Here is a 26,835-nt window from a genome sequence, read left to right as displayed (position 1 = left end):
CTCCCCAGCCTCTCAGGCTGGCATCCGTGGTCACCAGGACCCAATCCTGAATGACGAATCTGCGGCCCTCTAGGAGATGAGCACTCTGTAACCACCACAGGAGAGACACCCTTGTCCTTGGAGACAGGGTTATCCGCTGATGCATTTGAAGATGCGATCCGGACCATTTGTCCAGCAGATCCCACTGAAAAGTTCTTGCGTGGAATCTGCCGAATGGAATCGCTTCGTAAGAAGCCACCATCTTTCCCAGGACCCTTGTGCATTGATGTACTGACACTTGGCCTGGTCTTAGGAGGTTCCTGACTAGGTCGGATAGCTCCTTGGCTTTCTCCTCCGGGAGAAACACCTTTTTCTGGACTGTGTCCAGAATCATCCCTAGGAACAGCAGACGTGTCGTCGGAATCAGCTGCGATTTTGGAATATTTAGAATCCATCCGTGCTGTCGTAGTACTACTTGAGATAGTGCTACTCCGACCTCTAACTGTTCTCTGGACCTTGCCCTTATCAGGAGATCGTCCAAGTAAGGGATAATTAAGACGCCTTTTCTTCGAAGAAGAATCATCATTTCGGCCATTACCTTGGTAAAGACCCGGGGTGCCGTGGACAATCCAAACGGCAGCGTCTGAAACTGATAGTGACAGTTCTGTACCACAAACCTGAGGTACCCTTGGTGAGAAGGGCAAATTGGGACATGGAGGTAAGCATCCTTGATGTCCAGAGACACCATATAGTCCCCTTCTTCCAGGTTCGCTATCACTGCTCTGAGTGACTCCATCTTGAACTTGAACCTTTTTATGTAAGTGTTCAAGGATTTCAGATTTAAAATGGGTCTCACCGAGCCGTCCGGCTTCGGTACCACAAACAGCGTGGAATAATACCCCTTTCCCTGTTGTAGGAGGGGTACCTTGATTATCACCTGCTGGGAATACAGCTTGTGAATGGCTTCCAATACCGCCTCCCTGTCGGGGGGAGACGTTGGTAAAGCAGACTTCAGGAACCGGCGAGGGGGAGACGTCTCGAATTCCAATTTGTACCCTTGAGATACTACCTGCAGGATCCAGGGGTCCACTTGCGAGTGAGCCCACTGCGCGCTGAAATTCTTGAGACGGGCCCCCACCGTGCCTGAGTCCGCTTGTAAGGCCCCAGCGTCATGCTGAGGACTTGGCAGAAGCGGGGGAGGGCTTCTGTTCGTGGGAAGAGGCTGTCTGCTGCAGTCTTTTTCCCCTTCCTCTGCCCCGGGGCAGATATGAGTGGCCTTTTGCCCGCTTGCCCTTATGGGGACGAAAGGACTGAGCCTGAAAAGACGGTATCTTTTTCTGCTGCGAGGTGACTTGGGGTAAAAAGGTGGATTTTCCAGCCGTTGCCGTGGCCACCAGGTCCAATAGACCGACCCCAAATAACTCCTCCCCTTTATACGGCAATACTTCCATATGCCGTTTGGAATCCGCATCCCCTGACCACTGTCGCGTCCATAATCCTCTTCTGGCAGAAATGGACATCGCACTTACTCTTGATGCCAGAGTGCAAATATCCCTCTGTGCATCTCGCATATATAGAAATGCATCCTTTAAATGCTCTATAGTCAATATATTGTCCCTGTCCAGGGTATCAATATTTTCAGTCAGGGAATCCGACCAAGCCACCCCAGCACTGCACATCCAGGCTGAGGCGATTGCTGGTCGCAGTATAATACCAGTATGTGTGTATATACTTTTAAGGATATTTTCCAGCTTCCTATCAGCTGGTTCCTTGAGGGCGGCCGTATCAGGGGACAGTAACGCCACTTGTTTTGATAAGCGTGTGAGCGCCTTATCTACGCTAGGGGGTGTTTCCCAACGCGCCCTAACCTCTGGCGGGAAAGGGTATAATGCCAATAACTTTTTAGAAATTAGCAGTTTTTTATCGGGGGAAACCCACGCTTCATCACACACCTCATTTAATTCATCTGATTCGGGAAAAACTATGGGTAGTTTTTTCACACCCCACATAATACCCTTTTTTGTGGTACTTGTAGTATCAGAAATGTTCAAAACCTCCTTCATTGCCGTGATCATGTAACGTGTGGCCCTACTGGAAAATACGTTTGTTTCCTCACCGTCGACACTGGAGTCAGTGTCCGTATCGACCTGAGGTAACGGGCGCTTTAGAGCCCCTGACGGTGTTTGAGACGCCTGTACAGGTATTAACTGATTTGCCGGCTGTCTCATGTCGTCAACAGTCTTTTGTAAAGTGCTGACACTATCACGTAATTCTTTCCATAAGACCATCCAGTCAGGTGTCGACTCCCTAGGGGGTGACATCACTAACACAGGCAATTGCTCCGCCTCCACACCATTTTCCTCCTCATACATGTCGACACAACGTACCGACACACAGCACACACACAGGGAATGCTCTGATAGAGGACAGGACCCCACTAGCCCTTTGGGGAGACAGAGGGAGAGTTTGCCAGCACACACCAGAGCGCTATATATATACAGGGATAACCTTATATAAGTGTTTTTCCCTAATATAGCTGCTGTATATATTTATATGCCAATTTAGTGCCCCCCCCCCTCTTGTTTTACCCTGTTTCTGTAGTGCAGGACTGCAGGGGAGAGTCAGGGAGCCTTCCTCCAACGGAGCTGTGAGGAAAAAATGGCGCCAGTATGCTGAGGAGATAGGCTCCGCCCCTTTTTCGGCGGCCTTTCTCCCGCTTTTTTATGTAAAAATAGGCAGGGGTTAAATACATCCATATAGCCCAGGAGCTATATGTGATGTATTTTTTGCCAAAAAGGTGTTTTTATTGCGTCTCAGGGCGCCCCCCCCCCCAGCGCCCTGCACCCTCAGTGACCGGAGTGTGAAGTGTGCTGAGAGCAATGGCGCACAGCTGCAGTGCTGTGCGCTACCTTATTGAAGACAGGACGTCTTCTGCCGACGATTTTCCGGACCTCTTCCGTCTTCTGGCTCTGTAAGGGGGACGGCGGCGCGGCTCTGGGACCCATCCATGGCTGGGCCTGTGATCGTCCCTCTGGAGCTAATGTCCAGTAGCCTAAGAAGCCCAATCCACTCTGCACGCAGGTGAGTTCGCTTCTTCTCCCCTTAGTCCCTCGGTGCAGTGAGCCTGTTGCCAGCAGGTCTCACTGAAAATAAAAAAACCTATTTAAACTTTTACTCTAAGCAGCTCAGGAGAGCCACCTAGATTGCACCCTTCTCGTTCGGGCACAAAATCTTAACTGAGGCTTGGAGGAGGGTCATAGGGGGAGGAGCCAGTGCACACCAGCTAGTCCTAAAGCTTTTACTTTGTGCCCAGTCTCCTGCGGAGCCGCTATTCCCCATGGTCCTTACGGAGTCCCCAGCATCCACTTAGGACGTTAGAGAGAAAAAAGAATCTATAGCTGTTACAGCCAGGAATTATAAAGCATTTTGGTGTCACTGGGCCTCTCACACAGCAGAGGAAATTTGAAACAAATTGTAATACCAAAAGCTATATTATACACAGCGGTACTGGGAGAGATTACCAGAGTGCAGAGAGACACTGTACAGCGGTACTGGGAGAGATTACTAGAGTGCAGAGAGACACTGTACAGCGGTACTGGGAGAGATTACTAGAGTGCAGAGAGACACCGTACAGCGGTACTGGGAGAGATTACTAGAGTGCAGAGAGACACTGTACAGCGGTACTGGGAGAGATTACCAGAGTGCAGAGAGACACTGTACAGCGGTACTGGGAGAGATTACTAGAGTGCAGAGAGACACCGTACAGCGGTACTGGGAGAGATTACTAGAGTGCAGAGAGACACCGTACAGCGGTACTGGGAGAGATTACTAGAGTGCAGAGAGACACTGTACAGCGGTACTGGGAGAGATTACCAGAGTGCAGAGAGACACTGTACAGCGGTACTGGGAGAGATTACTAGAGTGCAGAGAGACACCGTACAGCGGTACTGGGAGAGATTACTAGAGTGCAGAGAGGCACAATACAGCGGTACTGGGAGAGATTACTAGAGTGCAGAGAGACACCGTACCGCGGTACTGGGAGAGATTACTAGAGTGCAGAGAGACACCGTACAGCGGTACTGGGAGAGATTACTAGAGTGCAGAGAGACACTGTACAGCGGTACTGGGAGAGATTACTAGAGTGCAGAGAGACACCATACAGCGGTACTGGGAGAGATTACTAGAGTGCAGAGAGACACCGTGCAGTGGTACTCGGAGAGATTACTAGAGTGCAGAGAGGCACCATACAGCGGTACTGGGAGAGATTACTAGAGTGCAGAGAGACACTGTACAGCGGTACTGGGAGAGATTACCAGAGTGCAGAGAGACACCGTACAGCGGTACTGGGAGAGATTACCAGAGTGCAGAGAGACACTGTACAGGGGTACTGGGAGAGATTACCAGAGTGCAGAGAGACACTGTACAGCGGTACTGGGAGAGATTACTAGAGTGCAGAGAGGCACAATACAGCGGTACTGGGAGAGATTACTAGAGTGCAGAGAGACACCGTACAGCGGTACTGGGAGAGATTACTAGAGTGCAGAGAGACACCGTACAGCGGTACTGGGAGAGATTACTAGAGTGCAGAGAGACACCGTACAGCGGTACTGGGAGAGATTACTAGAGTGCAGAGAGACACCGTACAGCGGTACTGGGAGAGATTACTAGAGTGCAGAGAGACACCGTACAGCGGTACTGGGAGAGATTACTAGAGTGCAGAGAGACACAGTACAGCGGTACTGGGAGAGATTACTAGAGTGCAGAGAGACACCGTGCAGTGGTACTGGGAGAGATTACCAGAGTGCAAAGAGATACTGTACAGCGGTACTAGGAGAGATTACTAGAGTGCAGAGAGACACCGTAATGCGGTACTGGGAGAGATTACTAGAGTGCAGAGAGACACCGTACAGCGGTACTGGGAGAGATTACTAGAGTGCAGAGAGGCACCATACAGCGGTACTGGGAGAGATTACTAGAGTGCAGAGAGGCACCATACAGCGGTACTGGGAGAGATTACTAGAGTGCAGAGAGACACCGTGCAGTGGTACTGGGAGAGATTACTAGAGTGCAGAGAGGCACCGTACAGCGGTACTGGGAGAGATTACTAGAGTGCAGAGAGACACCGTACAGCGGTACTGGGAGAGATTACTAGAGTGCAGAGAGACACAGTACAGCGGTACTGGGAGAGATTAATAGAGTGCAGAGAGACACCGTACAGCGGTACTGGGAGAGATTGCCAGAGTGCAGAGAGACACCGTACAGCGGTACTGGGAGAGATTGCTAGAGTGCAGAGAGACACCATACAGCGGTACTGGGAGAGATTGCTAGAGTGCAGAGAGACACCATACAGCGGTACTGGGAGAGATTGCTAGAGTGCAGAGAGACACCATACAGCGGTACTGGGAGAGATTGCTAGAGTGCAGAGAGACACCATACAGCGGTACTGGGAGAGATTGCTAGAGTGCAGAGAGATACCGTACAGCGGTACTGGGAGAGATTACTAGAGTGCAGAGAGACACCATACAGCGGTACTGGGAGAGATTACTAGAGTGCAGAGAGACACCGTACAGCGGTACTGGGAGAGATTACTAGAGTGCAGAGAGACACCATAATGCGGTACTGGGAGAGATTACTAGAGTGCAGAGAGGCACCATACAGCGGTACTGGGAGAGATTAATAGAGTGCAGAGAGACACCGTAATGCGGTACTGGGAGAGATTACCAGAGTGCAGAGAGGCACCGTACAGCGGTACTGGGAGAGATTACTAGAGTGCAGAGAGACACCGTACAGCGGTACTGGGAGAGATTACTAGAGTGCAGAGAGACACCATAATGCGGTACTGGGAGAGATTACTAGAGTGCAGAGAGGCACCATACAGCGGTACTGGGAGAGATTAATAGAGTGCAGAGAGACACCGTAATGCGGTACTGGGAGAGATTACCAGAGTGCAGAGAGGCACCGTACAGCGGTACTGGGAGAGATTACTAGAGTGCAGAGAGACGCCGTACAGTGGTACTGGGAGAGATTACTAGAGTGCAGAGAGGCACCATACAGCGGTACTGGGAGAGATTACTAGAGTGCAGAGAGACACCGTGCAGCGGTACTGGGAGAGATTACCAGAGTGCAGAGAGACACCGTACAGCGGTACTGGGAGAGATTAATAGAGTGCAGAGAGACACCGTAATGCGGTACTGGGAGAGATTAATAGAGTGCCGAGAGACACCGTAATGCGGTACTTGGAGAGATTGCTAGAGTGCAGAGAGATACCGTACAGCGGTACTGGTAGAGATTACCAGAGTGCAGAGAGATACCGTACAGCGGTACTGGTAGAGATTACCAGAGTGCAGAGAGATACCGTACAGCGGTACTGGTAGAGATTACCAGAGTGCAGAGAGACACTGTACAGCGGTACTGGGAGAGATTACTAGAGTGCAGAGAGACACCATACAGCGGTACTGGGAGAGATTGCTAGAGTGCAGAGAGATACCGTACAGCGGTACTGGGAGAGATTACTAGAGTGCAGAGAGACACCATACAGCGGTACTGGGAGAGATTACTAGAGTGCAGAGAGACACCGTACAGCGGTACTGGGAGAGATTACTAGAGTGCAGAGAGACACCATAATGCGGTACTGGGAGAGATTACTAGAGTGCAGAGAGGCACCATACAGCGGTACTGGGAGAGATTAATAGAGTGCAGAGAGACACCGTAATGCGGTACTGGGAGAGATTACCAGAGTGCAGAGAGGCACCGTACAGCGGTACTGGGAGAGATTACTAGAGTGCAGAGAGACACCGTACAGCGGTACTGGGAGAGATTACTAGAGTGCAGAGAGACACCATAATGCGGTACTGGGAGAAATTACTAGAGTGCAGAGAGGCACCATACAGCGGTACTGGGAGAGATTAATAGAGTGCAGAGAGACACCGTAATGCGGTACTGGGAGAGATTACCAGAGTGCAGAGAGGCACCGTACAGCGGTACTGGGAGAGATTACTAGAGTGCAGAGAGACGCCGTACAGTGGTACTGGGAGAGATTACTAGAGTGCAGAGAGGCACCATACAGCGGTACTGGGAGAGATTACTAGAGTGCAGAGAGACACCGTGCAGCGGTACTGGGAGAGATTACCAGAGTGCAGAGAGACACCGTACAGCGGTACTGGGAGAGATTAATAGAGTGCAGAGAGACACCGTAATGCGGTACTGGGAGAGATTAATAGAGTGCCGAGAGACACCGTAATGCGGTACTTGGAGAGATTGCTAGAGTGCAGAGAGATACCGTACAGCGGTACTGGTAGAGATTACCAGAGTGCAGAGAGATACCGTACAGCGGTACTGGTAGAGATTACCAGAGTGCAGAGAGATACCGTACAGCGGTACTGGTAGAGATTACCAGAGTGCAGAGAGACACTGTACAGCGGTACTGGGAGAGATTACTAGAGTGCAGAGAGACACTGTACAGCGGTATTAGGAGAGATTACTAGAGTGCAGAGAGACACCGTAATGCGGTACTGGGAGAGATTACCAGAGTGCAGAGAGGCACCATACAGCGGTACTGGGAGAGATTACCAGAGTGCAGAGAGACACCGTAATGCGGTACTGGGAGAGATTACCAGAGTGCAGAGAGACGCCGTACAGTGGTACTGGGAGAGATTACTAGAGTGCAGAGAGACGCCGTACAGCGGTACTGGGAGAGATTACTAGAGTGCAGAGAGACACCGTACAGCGGTACTGGGAGAGATTAATAGAGTGCAGAGGGATACCGTACAGCGGTACTGGGAGAGATTGCTAGGGTGCAGAGAGACACTGTAATGCGGTACTGGGAGAGATTGCTAGAGTGCAGAGAGACACCATACAGCGGTACTGGGAGAGATTAATAGAGTGCAGAGAGACACCGTAATGCGGTACTGGGAGAGATTAATAGAGTGCAGAGGGATACCGTACAGCGGTACTGGGAGAGATTGCTAGAGTGCAGTATTATTTGCATTCTCTTTTGAGGCGTTAGGATTTTATATGATCCCGTAGATTGTAAGCAGTCACGTCTCCATCTGGGGAAAGCGGTTTGGGAGCACTGTGATAAATTAACACCTAGAACTCTCCGGGATTTGCTGCAAATTGAAAAGTAAAGAGCTGTGCCCCCGGGATCCAGCGCATTCATTCTCCAAGTGACACTTTATTTTCCAGGACCCTCTACAGATTTCTCCCTGTCTGTGGATAGAGGGATTTATCCATCGCTGACATAGTCACATAATAATGAGAAGTGCCCAAATGTCACTCTCTGCCAGGGGACACGATAAATGATATAATAAGGATATAGCAGAGGAATATTTACACACCTTTCCTTAGACTGCACTGTGTATTTCAGCCAACAATCTCAGAATATCGGTCAGTCGGACACGGCGAATACTCCAGCATGTCCGTCCAATGCAATAAATTTGGAGTTGCAAGCTGGCCGCATCGGAGTTTGCATGTACTGTTACAGCCGACTGACGGACATTCCATGGGCAGGAACCCGTAATGTTCATTCTAGCACCCTGCACCTGTCACAACCCATGCAGTTCTTCTTTCCTGCCAGGGGTGTCTCTCTCGCTCTGGTGCTTCTAGAACACTTGGGTCTGTATCTCAGCACTGAGATACTGAATAGGGTGTGCTAGAAGCACGACAGCAAACTGCATGGGTTGTGACAGGTGCAGGGTGCTAGACTGAACACTAATCCCAGATATCACGGACATACACCGTGAGATATAGTATTTGCCAGTGTATGCCAACGATATCTGCTGGGTATCAGGCTGTCTGTCTGACCATGTACTGCATGCCCAGCGTATGTCTTTTTTTTATTGTTTTGTTCACACGGCTTCTGTTTATGTCCTCTGTTGGGCGCTGCAGACCCCTTGTGGCGCCACATTAATAAAGGATAATAATACCAGGGACAATGACAATATGTAATTTGCTGGGGGATACTCTAGAGGGTTCAGTATTATGTACTTCAGTGGTCCCCAGACTTTCTTGGGTCACGGGGACCTTAGGGCTTCAGGAATGTTTTCACAGTACCCATAGGCCAAGGAGGGGATTGAATTAGCGGAGAGGTTACATTGGGACCTCGGACATAATGTAACACAGGAAAAATAGGATTTTAATTACCTACCGGTAAATCCTTTTCTCGTAGTCCGTAGAGGATGCTGGGGTCCACATTAGTACCATGGGGTATAGACGGGTCCACTAGGAGCCACTGGCACTTTAAGCGTTTGATAGTGTGGGCTGGCTCCTCCCTCTATGCCTCTCCTACCAGACTGAGTTTAGAAACTGTGCCCGAGGAGACGGACAACTTCAAGAGAAGGATTTTACACAGATAGTGGTGAGATTCACACCAGCTCACACATAACAAGGCAAACCAAGCTAACCAGCTTGAAAACTCAGCAACAGCTGAACAACATTACTTACCAAGTAACAGTGCAGTACTTAACCAAGATCAAACTTGTACTGAACCAGATAACCCCTGCAGGAAAATGAAGCGCTGGACGGGCGCCCAGCATCCTCTACGGACTACGAGAAAAGGATTTACCGGTAGGTAATTAAAATCCTATTTTCTCTTACGTCCTAGAGGATGCTGGGGTCCACATTGGTACCATGGGGATGTACCAAAGCTCCCAGAATGGAAGGGAGAGCGCGCAGGCTCCTGCAGAACTGATTGACCAAACTTAAGGTCTTCAGAGGCCAAAGTATCTAACCTGTAGAATTTTGCAAACGTGTTCCACCCAGACCAAGTAGCTGCCCGGTAAAGCTGTAAAGCCAAGACACCCCGGGCAGCCGCCCAGGAAGAACCCAACTTACGAGTAGAGTGGGCCTTAACAGACGTAGGACACGGCAATCCTGCCGTAGAATATGCATGCTGGATAGTGAAACTGGTCCAGCGAGATATTGTCTGCTTAGAAGCAGGACACCCAATCATGTTGGGATCATACAGGACAAACAGAGAGTCCGATTTTCTGTGACGAGCAGTCCTCTTCACATAGATTTTCAGAGCCCTTACAACATCTAAGGACTTTGATGAAATTGAGGAGTCAGTAGCAACTGGCACCACAATAGGTTGGTTGATATGAAATGCCGACACATCCTTTGGAAGGAACTGCTGACGTGTCCGGAGCTCAGCTCTATCTTCATGGAAGATCAAATAGGGACTTTTACAAGACAAAGCCCCCAACTCCGACACACGTCTAGCTGAAGCTAAGGCCAACAAAGTGACAGCCTTCCACGTGAGAAACGTGACCTCAACCTCCTGTAGAGGCTCGAACCATTTCGATTGGAGGAACTGTAACATCACATTAAGATCCCAGGGTGCCGTAGGTGGCACAAAGGGAGGCTGGATGTGCAGAACCCCTTTCAAAAAAGTCTGAACCTCAGGGAGGGAAGCCAGCTGTTTCTGGAAGAAAATGGATAAGGCCGAAATCTGGACCTTTACGGATCCCAACCTCAGGCCCATATCCACACCTGCTTGCAGGAAGAGGAGAAACCGTCCCAGTTGAAACTCCACCGTAGGAAACTTCTTGGATTCACACCAAGATACATACTTTTTCCAAATGCGATGGTAATGTTTAGACGTTACTCCTTTCCTAGCCTGTATCAGGGTAGGAATAACCTTGTTCGGAATGCCTTTCTGAGCTAATATCTGGTGTTCAACCTCCATGCCGTCAAATGTAGCCGCGGTAAGTCTTGATAAGCGAACGGCCCCTGTTGTAACAGGTCCTCCCGAAGAGGAAGGGTCCTCAGATCTTCCAGCAGTAGCCCCAGAAGATCTGCGTACCAAGCCCTTCTTGGCCAGTCTGGAGCAATGAGGATTGCCTGAACTCTTGTTCTCCGTATGAGCTTTAGAATCCTTGGAATAAGAAACACGTACACCGACTGGAACACCCACGGAGACACCGCCACTGCTTGCGGGTCTCTCGACCTGGAACAATACCTCCGAAGCTTCTTGTTGAGGTGGGAGGCCATCATATCTATCTGAGGAACCCCCTAAAGATGTGTCACTTCCGTGAACACCTCTGGATGGAGGCCCCACTCTCCTGGATGGAGATCGTATCTGCTGAGGAAGTCTGCTTCCCAGTTGTCCACTCCCGGAATGAAAATTGCCGACAGCGCCAACGCGTGTTTTTCTGCCCAGAGGATGAGTCTTGTTACCTCTGACATTGCAGCTCTGCTCTTCGTTCCGCCCTGTCGGTTGATGTAGGCCACCATCGTTACATTGTCCGACTGTACATGAATGGCACGATCTCGCAGAAGATGTGCCGCTTGGAGAAGACCGTTGTAGACGGCTCTTAGTTCCAGAATGTTTATTGGAATACTGGATTCTAGACTTGACCACCTTCCTTGGAAGGTTTCCCCTTGAGTGACTGCGCCCAAAACCCTGGAGACTTTGCTCCGTGGTCAGAAGGATCCAGTCCTGAATCCCGAACCTGCGGCCCTCCAGAAGGTGAGACATTTACAGCCACCAGAGGAATGAAATCCTTGCTTTCGGCGGCAGACGTATCTTCAGGTGCATATGTAGATGAGACCCCGACCACTTGTCTAGGATATCCAGTTGGAAGGATCGAGCATGAAACCTTCCGTACTGTAGAGCCTCGTAGGAGGCAACCATCTTCCCCAGAAGGCGAATGCACTGATGAACCGATACCCGGGCTGGCTTCAGGACATCCCAGACCATTGTTTGTATCACCAACGCTTTCTCCTCCGGTTGAAAAACCCTCTGCACTTCCGTGTCGAGAATCATACCCAGGAAAGACAATCTCCTTGTCGATTCCAAATGTGACTTTGGAAGGTTCAGGATCCAACCATGGTCCCTGAGCAGATGAGTCGTGAGAGCAATGGACTGCAACAACTTCTCCTTGGTTGATGACTTTATCAGCAGATCGTCCAGATATGGAATTATGTTCACTCCCTGTAGGTGGAGGGGAACCATCATCTCTGCCATCACCTTGGTGAACACCCTAGGTGCCATGGAGAGACCGAATGGCAGTGCCTGAAACTGATAGTGACTGTCTAACAGTGCAAACCTGAGATAAGCCTGGTGCGGCAGCCAAATCGGAATGTGGAGGTACGCATCCTTGATATCCAGGGATACCAGAAACTCTGCCTCCTCTAGACCTGAGATCACCGCTCTCAGAGACTCTATTTTGAACTTGAACTCCCTCAGACAAGGGTTTAACGATTTAAAGTTCAAAATCAGTCTTACCGAACCATCCAGTTTAGGTACCACGAAAAGGTTTGAATAGTAACCCTTGTTTTGCATATGCGGTGGAACTGTAACAATGACCGCTGACCTTTCCAATCTTTGAATAGCTTCCTGTAGGACAGCCCTGTCTGTCAGTAAAGCTGGCAAGCCTGATTTGAAGAATCGGTGAGGCGGGAGTTCTTGAAACTCCAGTCAGTACCCCTGGGATACAATATCCTGCACCCAGGGGTCCGGGCCGGACAACACCCAGACGTGGCTGAAACGTCTGAGCCTCGCACCCACCAGACCGTCCTCCAGGCTGTGCGGTCCACCGTCATGCTGAGGATTTTGAGGAACCAGAAGCAGGCTTCTGGTCCTGGGAGCCTGCAGGTCCAGGCTTTTTGGATTTTGCACGCCCACCTCTAAAGAAAGTGGTAGGGGGCTTGGACCTTTTTGTCTTAGTGGTCTGAAAGGACTGCAATGCAGATGAAGAAAAGGGTTTCTTCGTAGAAGGCATAGCTGAGGGAAGAAAAGATGACTTTCCCGCGGTTGCCGTGGAAATTCACGCATCCAACACTTCCCAAATAGAGCCTGACCTGTGTAGGGTAGGTTCTCCACACTTCTCCTGGATTCCGCGTCTGCCGAACATTGGCGTAGCCAGAGTCCCCTGCGAGCTGAGACAGACATGGAAGATATCCGTGCATTCAGCGTACCCAGGTCCTTCATGGATTCCACCATGAACCCTGCAGAATCCTCTATGTTACGTAAAAACAGTCCAATGTTACTTCTATCCAATGTATCTAAATCTTCTAGTAACGTGCCTGACCAATTTACTATGGCTTTTGAGATCCATGCCCAGGCAATAGTGGGCCTTAACGCCACCCCTGAAGCAGTGTATATGGATTTGAGCGTAGTGTCAATCTTATGATCAGCTGGTTCTTTTAACGCGGTAGATCCAGGGACAGGTAAAACCACCTTTTTTGACAGTCTGGAGACAGATGCGTCAACTATGGGTGGGTTTTCCCACCTTTTTCTATCCTCCTCAGGGAAGGGAAAAGCAACCAGAACCCTCTTGCGGATCTGGAATTTTTTCTCCGGGGTTTCCCAGGATTTTTCAAATATAACATTTAATTCCTTAGACGCAGGGAAGGTTAGCGAGACTTTCTTATTGTCAGTGAAGTAAGCCTCCTCAACCTGCTCAGGTGGTGTGTCAGTAATGTTTAACACATCTCTAATGGCCTCAACAATGAGCTGCACCCCCTTAGCCAGGGATGCCGCCCCCCTCAGCACATCCCCATCACCGTCAGCCGTGTCAGAGTCGGTATCCGTGTCATCTTGCATAATCTGGGCAAGTGCACGTTTCTTTGGGAATATGCTAGGGGATTGAGAAGGAATAGGAACAGAACCTGACCAAACAGCCATAGAATTCTTTAAAACCTGAGTTTCCGTCTCAGTTTGAGCCACCCTAGTAGAGATCTGAGAGATCATTCCCTTAATAGAAGTCAGCCATTCTGGCTCAGTAATAGGAATCTGAGTCAATACATTACATTCCTGGGTACATGGAGTGGATTCCTCTGGGGAAGCATAAGACACAGAGTCCCTGGACATCGCTATGTGAGAGAGTATACACCCACACACACACAGGAAATGTCAGACACTGTTTTTTCCCCAAGAACGTTCACAGAGCTTGGAGCCAGCACACACACAGCGCTTAATTAGGTAGATACAACAAAATACCTGGCGCTGACTGTGTACCCTTAATAGACTATACGGAAATTTACAGCCTCCCCCTCCCCCCTTCTACAACCCCTTGGTACCGCACAGGATAGCTGGAGTTGTGTGAAGGGACAGCACGCCCTGTCAGCGTCTCTGGATCTGTCTCTGCAGGTAGAAAATGGCGCTGAATGCTGCTGGATCCGCTCTGAGGAGAAGCTCCGCCCCCTGGAAATGGCGCCTCTTCCTGCACTTTCAAAAGATTATACTGGCCTCAGGATTTTGCTAACAGCATCACTGATATCCCTGGTAGCCTTGAGTGACCAGTGTAGGGTATCTGCGCTGGCTCAGGGCACCACCTCACTGCGCCGCACTGTGTACCGCTGAGCTCTCCAGAGTGCAGTTAGTACTGCGCTCCTACCCTGTTGCCGCCATTCTCACCGGTTCCCGGCTTGTCGGGTCGCCGATGCTCTACTCACATCCTCGATCTTCTGGCTCTGTTAGGGGGTGGCGGCATGCTGCGGGATTGAGCGGTCGCTTCGGGCAACTAACGATCATCACCCCCAGGGGCTCAGTGTCTTGTCAGCGGAGATAGTGTCCAACCCTGAGAGGTTAATGGCCACTAAGTCCCACGAAGCAGGGAGGCTGTTGCCAGCAGCCTCCCTGTGCCTAAACTCTAATGAAAAAAATAAAACTAGAAAAACTCCTAGGAGCTCCCCTAGCTGTGACCGGCTCCTCCGGGCACATTTTCTAAACTGAGTCTGGTAGCAGGGGCATAGAGGGAGGAGCCAACTCACACTCTCAAAGGCTGTGTCCAAAACCTGTTAAGGCCCATTCTACTCGTAAGGTGGGTTCTTCCTGGGCAGCTGCCCGGGGTGTCTTGGCTTTACAGCTTTGCCGAGCGGCTACTTGGTCAGGGTCGAACACGTTTGCTAAGTTTTACAGGTTCGATACTTTGGCCTCTGGGACCTTAAGTTTTGTCAATCAGTTCTGCAGGAGCCTCCGCGCTCTCCCTCCCATTCTGGAAGCTTTGGTACATCCCCCATGGTACTAATGTGGACCCCAGCATCCTCTAGGACATAAGAGAAAATAGGATTTTAATTATCTACCGGTAAATACTTTTCTCGTAGTCCGTAGAGCATGCTGGGCGCCCGCCCAGCGCTTCGTGTTCCTGCAGTGGTTATTTAGTTCAGTACTGCTTTGTTCTTTGTTAAGTACTGCGTTATTACTTGGTTCAGTCATGTTATTCAGCTGTTGCTGAATCAGAGTTCAGAGTTTTCAAGCTAGTTAGCTTGATGTGCCTTGTATGTGTGAGCTGGTGTGAATCTCGCCACTATCTGTGTAAAATCCTTCTCTCAAAGTTGTACATCTCCTCGGGCACAGTTTCTAGACTGAGTCTGGTAGGAGGGGCATAGAGGGAGGAGCCAGCCCACATTATTAAAAAGTGCCAGTGGCTACTAGTGAACCCGTCTACAGCCCATGGTACTAATGTGAACCCCAGTATCCTGTAGGACGTAAGAGAAATCTTACAGGTGCACCAACAATAAGAACCTCCGATGTGCACCACCGCTCCTCTTCTGTTGTATACGAGGGATTAATTATACACTGTATGTATTAGATACCTATATGGCTGATCCCTTGTACAGACAACGCCTGCCTTCTATTTCATCTCTTTCTCTATCGTCCTAGTGGATGCTGGGGTTCCTGAAAGGACCATGGGAATAGCGGCTCCGCAGGAGACAGGGCACAAAAAGTAAAGCTTTTCCAGATCAGGTGGTGTGCACTGGCTCCTCCCCCTATGACCCTCCTCCAGACTCCAGTTAGATTTTTGTGCCCGGCCGAGAAGGGTGCAATCTAGGTGGCTCTCCTAAAGAGCTGCTTAGAAAAAGTTTAGCTAGGTTTTTTATTTTACAGTGATTCCTGCTGGCAACAGGATCACTGCAGCGAGGGACTGAGGGGAGAAGGAGTCAACTCACCTGCGTGCAGGATGGATTGGCTTCTTGGCTACTGGACATCAAGCTCCAGAGGGACGATCACAGGTACAGCCTGGATGGTCACCGGAGCCGCGCCGCCGGCCCCCTTGCAGATGCTGAAGTCAGAAGAGGTCCAGAATCGGCGGCTGAAGACTCCTGCAGTCTTCTAAAGGTAGCGCACAGCACTGCAGCTGTGCGCCATTTTCCTCTCAGCACACTTCACACGCGGTCACTGAGGGTGCAGGGCGCTGGGGGGGGGCGCCCTGGGAGGCAAATGTAACCTATATAAAGGCTAAAAATACCTCACATATAGCCCCCAGAGGCTATATGGAGATATTTAACCCCTGCCTGATTTCTCTAAATAGCGGGAGACGAGCCCGCCAGAAAAGGGGTGGGGCCTATCTCCTCAGCACACGGCGCCATTTCCTCTCACAGCTCCGCTGGTCAGGACGGCTCCCAAGTCTCTCCCCTGCACTGCACTACAGAAACAGGGTAAAACAGAGAGGGGGGGGCAAATTTATGGCGATATTTTGATATAACAAAGCAGCTATAAGGGAGCACTTATTATAAGGCTATCCCTGATATATATATAGCGCTTTTGGTGTGTGCTGGCAAACTCTCCCTCTGTCTCCCCAAAGGGCTAGTGGGTCCTGTCTTCGTTAGGAGCATTCCCTGTGTGTCTGCTGTGTGTCGGTACGTGTGTGTCGACATGTATGAGGACGATATTGGTGTGGAGGCGGAGCAATTGCCAAATATGAGGATGTCACCCCCTAGGGAGTCGACACCAGAATGGATGCCTTTATTTATGGAACTACGGGATAGTGTCAACACGCTAAAGCAGTCGTTTGACGACATGAGGCGGCCGGACAATCAATTAGTGCCTGTCCAGGCGACTCAAACACCGTCAGGGGCTGTGAAACGCCCTTTGCCTCAGTCGGTCGACACAGACCCAGACACAGGCACTGACTCCAGTGGTGACGGTGACGAATCAACCGTATTTTCCAGTAGGGCCACACGTTATATGATTTTGGCAATGAAGGAGGCGTTACATTTAGCTGATACTACAGGTACCACTAAACAGGGTATTATGTGGGGTGTGAAAAAACTACCTATAGTTTTTCCTGAATCAGAAGAATTAAATGACGTGTGTAATGAAGCGTGGGTTGCCCCTGATAAAAAGCTGATAATTTCAAAGAAATTATTGGCATTATACCCTTTCCCGCCAGAGGTTAGGGAGCGCTGGGAAACACCTCCTAGGGTGGACAAGGCGCTAACACGCTTATCTAAACAAGTGGCGTTGCCCTCTCCTGAGACGGCCGCACTTAAAGATCCATCAGATAGGAGGATGGAAAATATCCAAAAAAGTATATACACACATGCAGGTGTTATACTACGACCAGCTGTAGCGACTGCCTGGATGTGCAGTGCTGGGGTAGTTTGGTCAGAGTCCCTGATTGAAAATATTGATACCCTGGACAGGGACAATATTTTACTGTCGTTAGAACAAATAAAGGATGCATTTCTTTATATGCGTGATGCACAGAGGGATATCTGCACACTGGCATCACGGGTAAGTGCTATGTCCATTTCGGCCAGAAGAGCTTTATGGACGCGACAGTGGACAGGCGATGCGGATTCAAAACGGCATATGGAAGTTTTGCCGTATAAAGGGGAGGAGTTATTTGGAGTCGGTCTATCAGATTTGGTGGCCACGGCTACAGCCGGGAAATCCACCTTTCTACCTCAAGTCACTCCCCAACAGAAAAAGGCACCGACTTTTCAACCGCAGCCCTTTCGTTCCTTTAAAAATAAGAGAGCAAAGGGCTATTCATATCTGCCACGAGGCAGAGGTCGAGGGAAGAGACAGCAACAGGCAGCTCCTTCCCAGGAACAGAAGCCCTCCCCGGCTTCTACAAAAGCCTCAGCATGACGCTGGGGCTTCTCAAGCGGACTCGGGGACGGTGGGCGGTCGTCTCAAAAATTACAGCGCGCAGTGGGCTCACTCGCAGGTAGATCCCTGGATCCTGCAGATAATATCTCAAGGGTACAGGTTGGAATTAGAGACAGATCCACCTCGCCGTTTCCTGAAGTCTGCTTTACCAACGTCCCCCTCCGAAAGGGAGACGGTTTTGGAAGCCATTCACAAGCTGTACTCTCAGCAGGTGATAGTCAAGGTACCTCTTCTACAACAAGGGAAGGGGTATTATTCCACTCTTTTTGTGGTACCGAAGCCGGATGGCTCGGTAAGGCCTATTCTAAATCTGAAGTCCTTGAACCTGTACATAAAAAAGTTCAAGTTCAAGATGGAGTCACTCAGAGCAGTGATAGCGAACCTGGAAGAGGGGGACTTTATGGTATCCTTGGACATCAAGGATGCGTATCTCCACGTTCCAATTTACCCCTCACACCAGGGGTACCTCAGGTTCGTTGTACAAAACTGTCACTATCAGTTTCAGACGCTGCCGTTCGGATTGTCCACGGCACCTCGGGTCTTTACAAAGGTAATGGCCGAGATGATGATTCTTCTTCGAAGAAAAGGCATATTAATTATCCCATACTTGGACGATCTCCTAATAAGGGCAAGGTCCAGAGAACAGCTAGAGATGGGATTAGCACTGTCTCAAGAAGTGCTAAAACAGCACGGGTGGATTCTGAATATTCCAAAATCCCAGTTAATGCCGACAACTCGTCTGCTGTTCCTAGGGATGATTCTGGACACGGTTCAGAAAAAGGTTTTTCTCCCGGAGGAAAAAGCCAAGGAGTTATCCGAGCTTGTCAGGAACCTCCTAAAACCAGGAAAGGTGTCTGTACATCAATGCACAAGAGTCCTGGGAAAAATGGTGGCTTCTTACGAAGCAATTCCATTCGGCAGATTCCACGCAAGAATTTTCCAAAGGGATCTGTTGGACAAATGGTCAGGGTCGCATCTTCAGATGCACCTACGGATAACCCTGTCTCCAAGGACAAGGGTGTCTCTTCTGTGGTGGTTGCAGAGTCCTCATCTATTGGAGGGCCGCAGATTCGGCATACAGGATTGGATCCTGGTGACCACGGACGCCAGCCTGAGAGGCTGGGGAGCAGTCACACAAGGAAGAAACTTCCAGGGAGTATGGACGAGCCTGGAAACGTCTCTTCACATAAACATTCTGGAACTAAGAGCAATATACAATGCTCTAAGCCAGGCAGAACCTCTGCTTCAGGGAAAACCGGTGTTGATCCATCGGACAACATCACGGCAGTCGCCCATGTGAACAGACAGGGCGGCACAAGAAGCAGGAGTGCAATGGCAGAAGCTGCAAGGATTCTTCGCTGGGCAGAGAATCATGTGATAGCACTGTCAGCAGTGTTCATCCCGGGAGTGGACAACTGGGAAGCAGACTTCCTCAGCAGACACGATCTTCACCCGGGAGAGTGGGGACTTCATCCAGAAGTCTTCCACATGCTGGTAACCCGTTGGGAAAGACCAATGGTGGACATGATGGCGTCTCGCCTCAACAAAAAACTGGACAGGTATTGCGCCAGGTCAAGAGATCCGCAGGCAATAGCTGTGGACGCGCTGGTAACGCCTTGGGTGTACCAGTCGGTGTATGTGTTTCCTCCTCTGCCTCTCATACCAAAAGTATTGAGAATTATACGGCAAAGAGGCGTAAGAACGATACTAGTGGTTCCGGATTGGCCAAGAAGGACTTGGTACCCGGAACTTCAAGAGATGATCACGGAAGATCCGTGGCCTCTACCTCTAAGGAGGGACTTGCTTCAGCAGGGTCCCTGTCTGTTTCAAGACTTACCGCGGCTGCGTTTGACGGCATGGCGGTTGAACGCCGGATCCTAAAGGAAAAAGGCATGCCGGAAGAAGTCATTCCTACTTTGATTAAAGCAAGGAAGGAAGTAACCGTGCAACATTATCACCGAATTTGGCGAAAATATGTTGCGTGGTGCGAAGATCGGAGTGCTCCGACGGAGGAATTTCAACTGGGTCGATTCCTACATTTCCTGCAATCAGGATTGTCTATGGGTCTCAAATTGGGATCTATTAAGGTTCAAATTTCGGCCCTGTCGATTTTCTTTCAAAAAGAATTGGCTTCAGTCCCTGAAGTCCAGACCTTTGTTAAGGGAGTGCTGCATATACAGCCTCCTGTGGTGCCTCCAGTGGCACCGTGGGATCTCAATGTGGTTTTGGACTTTCTAAAATCTCATTGGTTTGAACCACTAAAAAAGGTGGATTTGAAATATCTCACTTGGAAAGTGACCATGCTTCTAGCCCTGGCTTCTGCCAGGAGAGTATCAGAATTGGCAGCTTTATCTTACAAAAGCCCATATCTGATTTTCCATTCGGACAGGGCAGAACTGCGGACTCGTCCGCATTTTCTCCCTAAGGTGGTGTCAGCATTTCATCTGAACCAGCCTATTGTAGTGCCTGCGGCTACAAGTGACTTGGAGGACTCCAAGTTACTGGACGTTGTCAGAGCATTAAAAATATATATTGCAAGGACAGCTGGAGTCAGAAAATCTGACTCGTTGTTTATATTGTATGCACCCAACAAGATGGGTGCTCCTGCGTCTAAGCAGACGATTGCTCATTGGATCTGTAGCACAATCCAACTTGCACATTCTGTGGCAGGCCTGCCACAGCCTAAATCTGTAAAGGCCCACTCCACAAGGAAGGTGGGCTCATCTTGGGCGGCTGCCCGAGGGGTCTCGGCATTACAACTTTGCCGAGCAGCTACGTGGTCAGGGGAGAACACGTTTGTAAAATTTTACAAATTTGATACTCTGGCTAAGGAGGACCTGGAGTTCTCTCATTCGGTGCTGCAGAGTCATCCGCACTCTCCCGCCCGTTTGGGAGCTTTGGTATAATCCCCATGGTCCTTTCAGGAACCCCAGCATCCACTAGGACGATAGAGAAAATAAGATTTTACTTACCGATAAATCTATTTCTCGGAGTCCGTAGTGGATGCTGGGCGCCCATCCCAAGTGCGGATTATCTGCATAAATTGTACATAGTTATTGTTAACTAATTCGGGTTATTGTTGAAGGAAGCCATCTTTCAGAGGCTCCGCTGTTATCATACTGTTAACTGGGTTTAGATCACAGGTTGTACGGTGTGATTGGTGTGGCTGGTATGAGTCTTACCCGGGATTCAAAATCCTCCCTTATTGTGTACGCTCGTCCGGGCACAGTACCTAACTGGAGTCTGGAGGAGGGTCATAGGGGGAGGAGCCAGTGCACACCACCTGATCTGGAAAAGCTTTACTTTTTGTGCCCTGTCTCCTGCGGAGCCGCTATTCCCATGGTCCTTTCAGGAACCCCAGCATCCACTACGGACTCCGAGAAATAGATTTATCGGTAAGTAAAATCTTATTTTTAGATTGTGAAGTTTAATGTGCACGGCCCCCGAACCTTCTGTGTCACAGTTTGTGACAGTATTATGCTATACCAGGTATATGACCGTATATTATATGGCGAAATGCACACTGTGTGTACAGGCTGATACAGCAGCAGGGGTAAGTCTGCTGACTGTCTGGATAACTGGATTCCGTCACGCCCTAGAGGAGCCAATCAATGCTGAGCATCTGCCGCATCGCAGCTGTGACATCACGTCCGGTCAGCAGCACCGGTTAGTAGAAAGCTTGACGCTACTGCGGTAACCTTGAAGTGTTCTGGAGATAGTGAGGTGACTGGCTGGGAACTCGGAGAGGGCTATGAGGTATAGAGATAACGACCACCCCCTGTGGAACCCTGCAAGTGTACTACGGTGCCCCACAGCGCTTCGGTGCAACGCTTGGAAAAGACTGATATACTTAATCTACTCTCCGAAGTTACACTGTGTCATTTCTGTACAGGTGTTCTCCACCAACTACTAATAATGAACTATTTACCAATCCCAAGTGTCAGACTTTCCAGCACATGCAATGATTACTGCTTATACTGTATACTGCAGAGGTTACAGGCTCCTCAGGGGATTCCACCACTCACCATAGTTGTATCATCCTCGGGGAGAGATCGGGGAGTGTAGCTGAAGTTAGCAAAATTTGGATCGATTTGGGAGACGTGCAGAATTCCGTTACTCCGTAACTTCTTCGTTTCATCTTCACAGACCTAGAGATCAATAACACACTGAGCGTTAGTTTGTGCCGAGTAGTGCATATACTGTACATACAGTATATATATATATATATATATATATATATATACACACATATATATATATATACATACGAATACCTGTTTTGTTTTAGGATAAATACAAACGTATGGTGCAGAGGCCTAGTATGGATGGGAATTGCATGTGACATGCGGTAAGAATATTGGGGGTAATTCCAAGTTGATAGCAGCAGGATTTTTGTTAGCAGTTGGACAAAACCATGTGCACTGCAGGGGAGGCAGATGTAACACGTGCAGAGAGAGTTAGATTTGGGTGTGGTGTGTTCAGCCTGCAATCTAAATTGCAGTGTAAAAATAAAGCAGCCAGTATTTGCCCTGCACAGAAACAATATAACTCACCCAAATCTAACTCTCTCTGCACATGTTACATCTGCCTCCCCTGCAGTGCACATGGTTTTGCCCGACTGCTAAAAAAGTTCCTGCTGCAATCAACTCAGAATTACCCCCATAATGCATTGTACTGTGCATACGGCCTACTGTATATTGCAATACAGGAACCACGCATCAACACACGGGACAGTCTGGTGGGAAGGTCACATTCTCTGTCCATTGCAGCTTTTTATTTCCTAGCTGGAGATTTCTTTCTGGAAAATACAGTTTCTTTCAGTAGCCAACTGGAATAATTGTACACTGTTTTATTTGGATGGCGTGTGGATTGTGGGACGTAATGCAGGGATGTGAGGGGAACACACGGCAGAACTGTAGGGCGCTGCGTCTCGCATACAGACTGCCTATTACTCTGCGTGTGAGAATTTCCCTCCAGCCGGGTGCAGTAATTACGTGGGGTCCGCTCGCACACGGCAGAGGACAGCCGAGGCCCCCCGCAACAATTCCATGAATCAGCCCGGCACCTCCGTGGCGAATACTGATCATTATCCGCTTCAGTCACAGCGCGGAGAATAGCAGGAGCTCTGTCATTTGCTGGAAATGATACGTAAACCTGGTTTATTTCAGGGGATGTGTCACAGCAATAACAGACAATCACTGGAGTTATTCTGCAATGGGAAAACATCACAACACTGCCAGGACAGCCCAACGGCGTCGCCAGGGTGTGTATTCCCATGAGAGCAGCCACGACGCACTGCGTCATCTACACACAATGACACGGGTGTATCTGGAGAGTGTAAGAACTGCTGAGAACGTGGAGAGGACAGCTGAGCGGCGCTGGCTGGCGCCAGGCAGCTGCTATGAAGCATACAGAACCCGTTTGACGCAGTTTTGTCGCCGTGTAAGAAGCCGCTCTCCCATCTAGTCCTCTGTTGAGGGGAAAGGACGTATCCTCTGATGCCAATAGTGCCCCCTAGTGATCTAATTACATACTGTATGTAGACATAGCGCAGGAGTGCACAGCGTCACCACACGGCAACCTACCTTCATGTGGTACATCATCATCTCATTGGCCAGGTGACTTCTGAACTGTGCCTCTCGGACTTGCTTATACAGCAGCGACTGCAGGGAAGAAAGAGACAGATTAACACCGGCGTCTCCTGTTCTAGAGGTGACAGGCAAATGTGCCATTCTATAAAATGGTCCTCTGTCTAACGCTAACATGGGGTAGGGGAACCTGAGGCTCGTCAGCCGCTGTGGGACCACAAATCCCAGCATGTCCCCCACAACACGGGAAGAGCCAGAGGTATACCAGTAACACATGACCTGAAAGTACTCTAAGTAGTATCAGGGCAGGAGAGTACTCGCAATGGCTGGAGACTGGATCTTACGTGAGCGATGCTGATGCCGCAGTAAATGGAGAACGCCGTGGCCAAATCCTCATCAAATTTGGTGAAACCGGGGCCGTTAATCTTGTTGACCAGTTCTGCCACGCCGATGACCTCTGCAGAAGAAAACCGGTATAAATACTCTCAGTTACATCATGCGCGTTAAAAACATTGTATATATACAGTTCTAAAGAAACACTAACAGGGCATGTTTTCCGGATTTCCTCACAGAATCACAAGTGGAAAAATCTGCATCACCTGTAGACCTTTCAAAATGTGTCAGTAATGTAACTACACCTGTGCTGCACTAAGGAGATCTGGAAAACATGTACTGTCCGTGTGTCCTGACATAACGTTTGTGAATTCGGCCCACTGAGCGTCAAGTGCGAGTGGGAAAATGTGACTTCGCAGCGCAAATGCTGCCAGCGGTGACTTCTGCAGAAATCCTGACCTGACGCCTTGCGCACGGACTTTCCGCGTGAATATTCTGCCTCTTCTGAAGGGAGGAGCCTAGTAAACTCTTTTAGATTTTTTTACAAATAATTAAGGACAAGTAAATGGAGAGGATGATGGCGCTTAGTGCACCAGCAGCATGACGGCATGCCGGTATGTCCTATGCATATATGTGCATTTACCTGTACTAAGGGCCTGAGTCAGTAAGGATTGCAAATACCAATCCTTCTGTTAGCATGCTGGGGGGCCGCCACCACCCCTTCAACAAGCAGAAACTGCGACCGCATTGCAATTTCTACTTGTTAGCTGAAATTAAGGTTGCCTCCTGCCGGCGCCCACAGGAGGCCATATTTCCGATCGCAGCAAATGCAGAAAATGCCATCACCTCTGTCTGACTGACAGTCGCGGGGCGACAACGCTCCGTTTGATTAGGAAACGGGGAGGGCGTGTCGATGCAAACAGGGGCGTGATGGGGGCGTGATTGTAGCGGCTGCGTGACGTCAGAAAATGCGGGCGCCCGTATCTTTTTTCGTATTTTTTGCGATTAGAACGCACACTGCGATCCAAGCTGAATGACACCCTATATACGCTGACTCTCACAAAACGTAAGATCCGTGACGCTCAAACTGTAGGCGCGCTTTTTTTATAAGCAAGTTTCTTGAGCTACAGTACTCTCAATTTACAAACACCTGAGCATTACGTACAGATGGCATCGTACACTTAGATTGATGGCAGGTGGGTGTCCTGACAGAGCTACTCTTATGTTACACATAAAATATTTTATTTTATAAATAAGTCAAATCGTATCTGGATGATTCTGTTATTGCGCAGGGGGCGACTTCTCTGTCGGAACTGCTGCTAAGAGCTGACACCATGCAGGATCTCCTAATCAGCAGAACGCACGGCAATCTTTTCTGATACTTCGGCTGATTTGAGGGTCACACTGCTGCAATTATAGATCCGGCCCCTGATCTGATGCCAGAAATGACAGTAATCAGATGAGACTTTATTCCTTTGCTGGAAGAAACGATCAGCAAATGACTCCCATCTGCAGCGCGTGCAGCGAATGGTCGGCCACACTGATTGCGCACACGGTGGTCTAATCGTTCGCCATTGGCGCTGTACGGCTGGATTTATCTGACCTCGAGGGAGATGTATCCAGCCTTGGAGAGAGATAAAGCGGATAAAGAGTTAAAGTCAGATTGACATTGTCGGAAACGGGGCTAAAAGCTGTCGGATTTGGCCGCGAATCGGACAAAACATGTGGCTCCGCGGCTAATCCGCCGATCCACGTGCTTTCCTGTCGGAAAAACGGCAGCCAAATTGAATAGATCGGAAACCTAAAAAAGTCGGAAACTGTCGTCTTTCCGACAAGATGGCAGTTCCGACTGCAATTGAATACCCCCCATACTGTCCAATGGAATCATGTAACTCTAAAATTAAAATATCTTTTAACTAAACCAGTGGTTCTTATCTCCAGTCCTCAAGCACCACCAGCAGGTTATGTCTCATGGATTTCTTTAAAGGTGTATAAGAACACATCTGTCCAAATCTCATTACTTATTATGGTCGTTCATTCTGCCTGCACAGAAACATCATTTCTGCTTCCTAGGAAATGACAATAATCAGACCTGTCCGGTTAGGCATCTGGGCAGTATCTCAGGTCAGGCGGAATAGGCTGTATATGATTTGTTGCTGCACCTGCTGTGATTGTAGGATCCCAATCCATATGATTACATGGCTGCATTTCCCATCATCCTACCTGCCCCCCCCCTAGAGGGTCCGCCTGAGGGAGAGTGAGGTCACACTCACCATTGCTCTCATTCTTAATGGGGAAACACAGGATATTTCGTGTCCGGAAGCCGGTGCTGTCGTCCACCCCGCGATAGAACAGAGGATGTGAATAAGCGTCTTTAATGTTCAAAATCTGCCCGGTTGTCGCCACGTGTCCGGCGATCCCCTGGTCCGCTGGAATCCGGATCTCGTAACTCTGCAAAGTAAAGTGATATCTGAGAGAGCTGTTCATCGATAATTACAGAAATAGTTGTTCTGTGAGCTGTATATGCCTGTATATAGACATGGCCCCCCATCTCGCTGTTATAAACGTGTGTACAATGAAGTATAAATGAATGATACAAATATTTATAAAAATGCAGAGATAACACACACTGCCGCACTTATCGCCGCTGTACAATATCGCCAGGGCTGCTGCGCAGTACTGAGTTATTCTACTGCTTCGCGGGTTAAGTCTCTGCAGAAATGAGCACGCGAGAAGTGAGGTGGAAGTGAAAGCCAAGAACAAGTACTGAGCCGGTGACATTCACCAATACAAAATACAATTTATTTCACTTACATCGTCATCTACCACCCCTCCGTCAAACACTTTGGCTACCAGCTCGTGGCTATGTCGCTCCAGCAGGAACACCGAACATCTGTCAGGAAAGAGAAAAGATCTGGTCAAACGCACAATGCTACAAAGGAGAGATCTCCTGAGCTGCTCTGTCATTGTCACAAAGAGACCTACTGGTGTCTACAACCAACGCTTTGTAAGTAATCTGCAAGTTCAGGTGATGGACACAGTCTCGGAAATCAGCCCATGGACAATGTCTAGGAGAACAGATCACCGCCAATG

General features: G+C 49.3%; 1 protein-coding gene across 1 annotated transcript in view; it reads right to left on the bottom strand.

Annotated features, from left to right (window-relative positions):
* The window catches only part of PDE2A (phosphodiesterase 2A), an 859,648-nt gene that overhangs the window by 49,265 nt on the left and 783,548 nt on the right, over nt 1-26,835 (bottom strand). The window contains exons 14-18 of the mRNA XM_063950594.1: nt 26,557-26,635; nt 26,016-26,193; nt 23,754-23,866; nt 23,407-23,484; nt 21,847-21,969 (exon numbers count right to left, since the gene is read on the bottom strand). Of these exons, the coding sequence (XP_063806664.1) occupies nt 21,847-21,969; nt 23,407-23,484; nt 23,754-23,866; nt 26,016-26,193; nt 26,557-26,635 (571 nt within the window). The remainder of the gene's footprint in view (nt 1-21,846; nt 21,970-23,406; nt 23,485-23,753; nt 23,867-26,015; nt 26,194-26,556; nt 26,636-26,835) is intronic.

The sequence above is a fragment of the Pseudophryne corroboree genome, chromosome 2, assembly GCF_028390025.1.
Source record: "Pseudophryne corroboree isolate aPseCor3 chromosome 2, aPseCor3.hap2, whole genome shotgun sequence".
Classification (NCBI taxonomy): domain Eukaryota; kingdom Metazoa; phylum Chordata; class Amphibia; order Anura; family Myobatrachidae; genus Pseudophryne; species Pseudophryne corroboree.
Note: the sequence above shows the minus strand (reverse complement) of the source record. Positions and strands in the feature narration are given on the sequence as shown.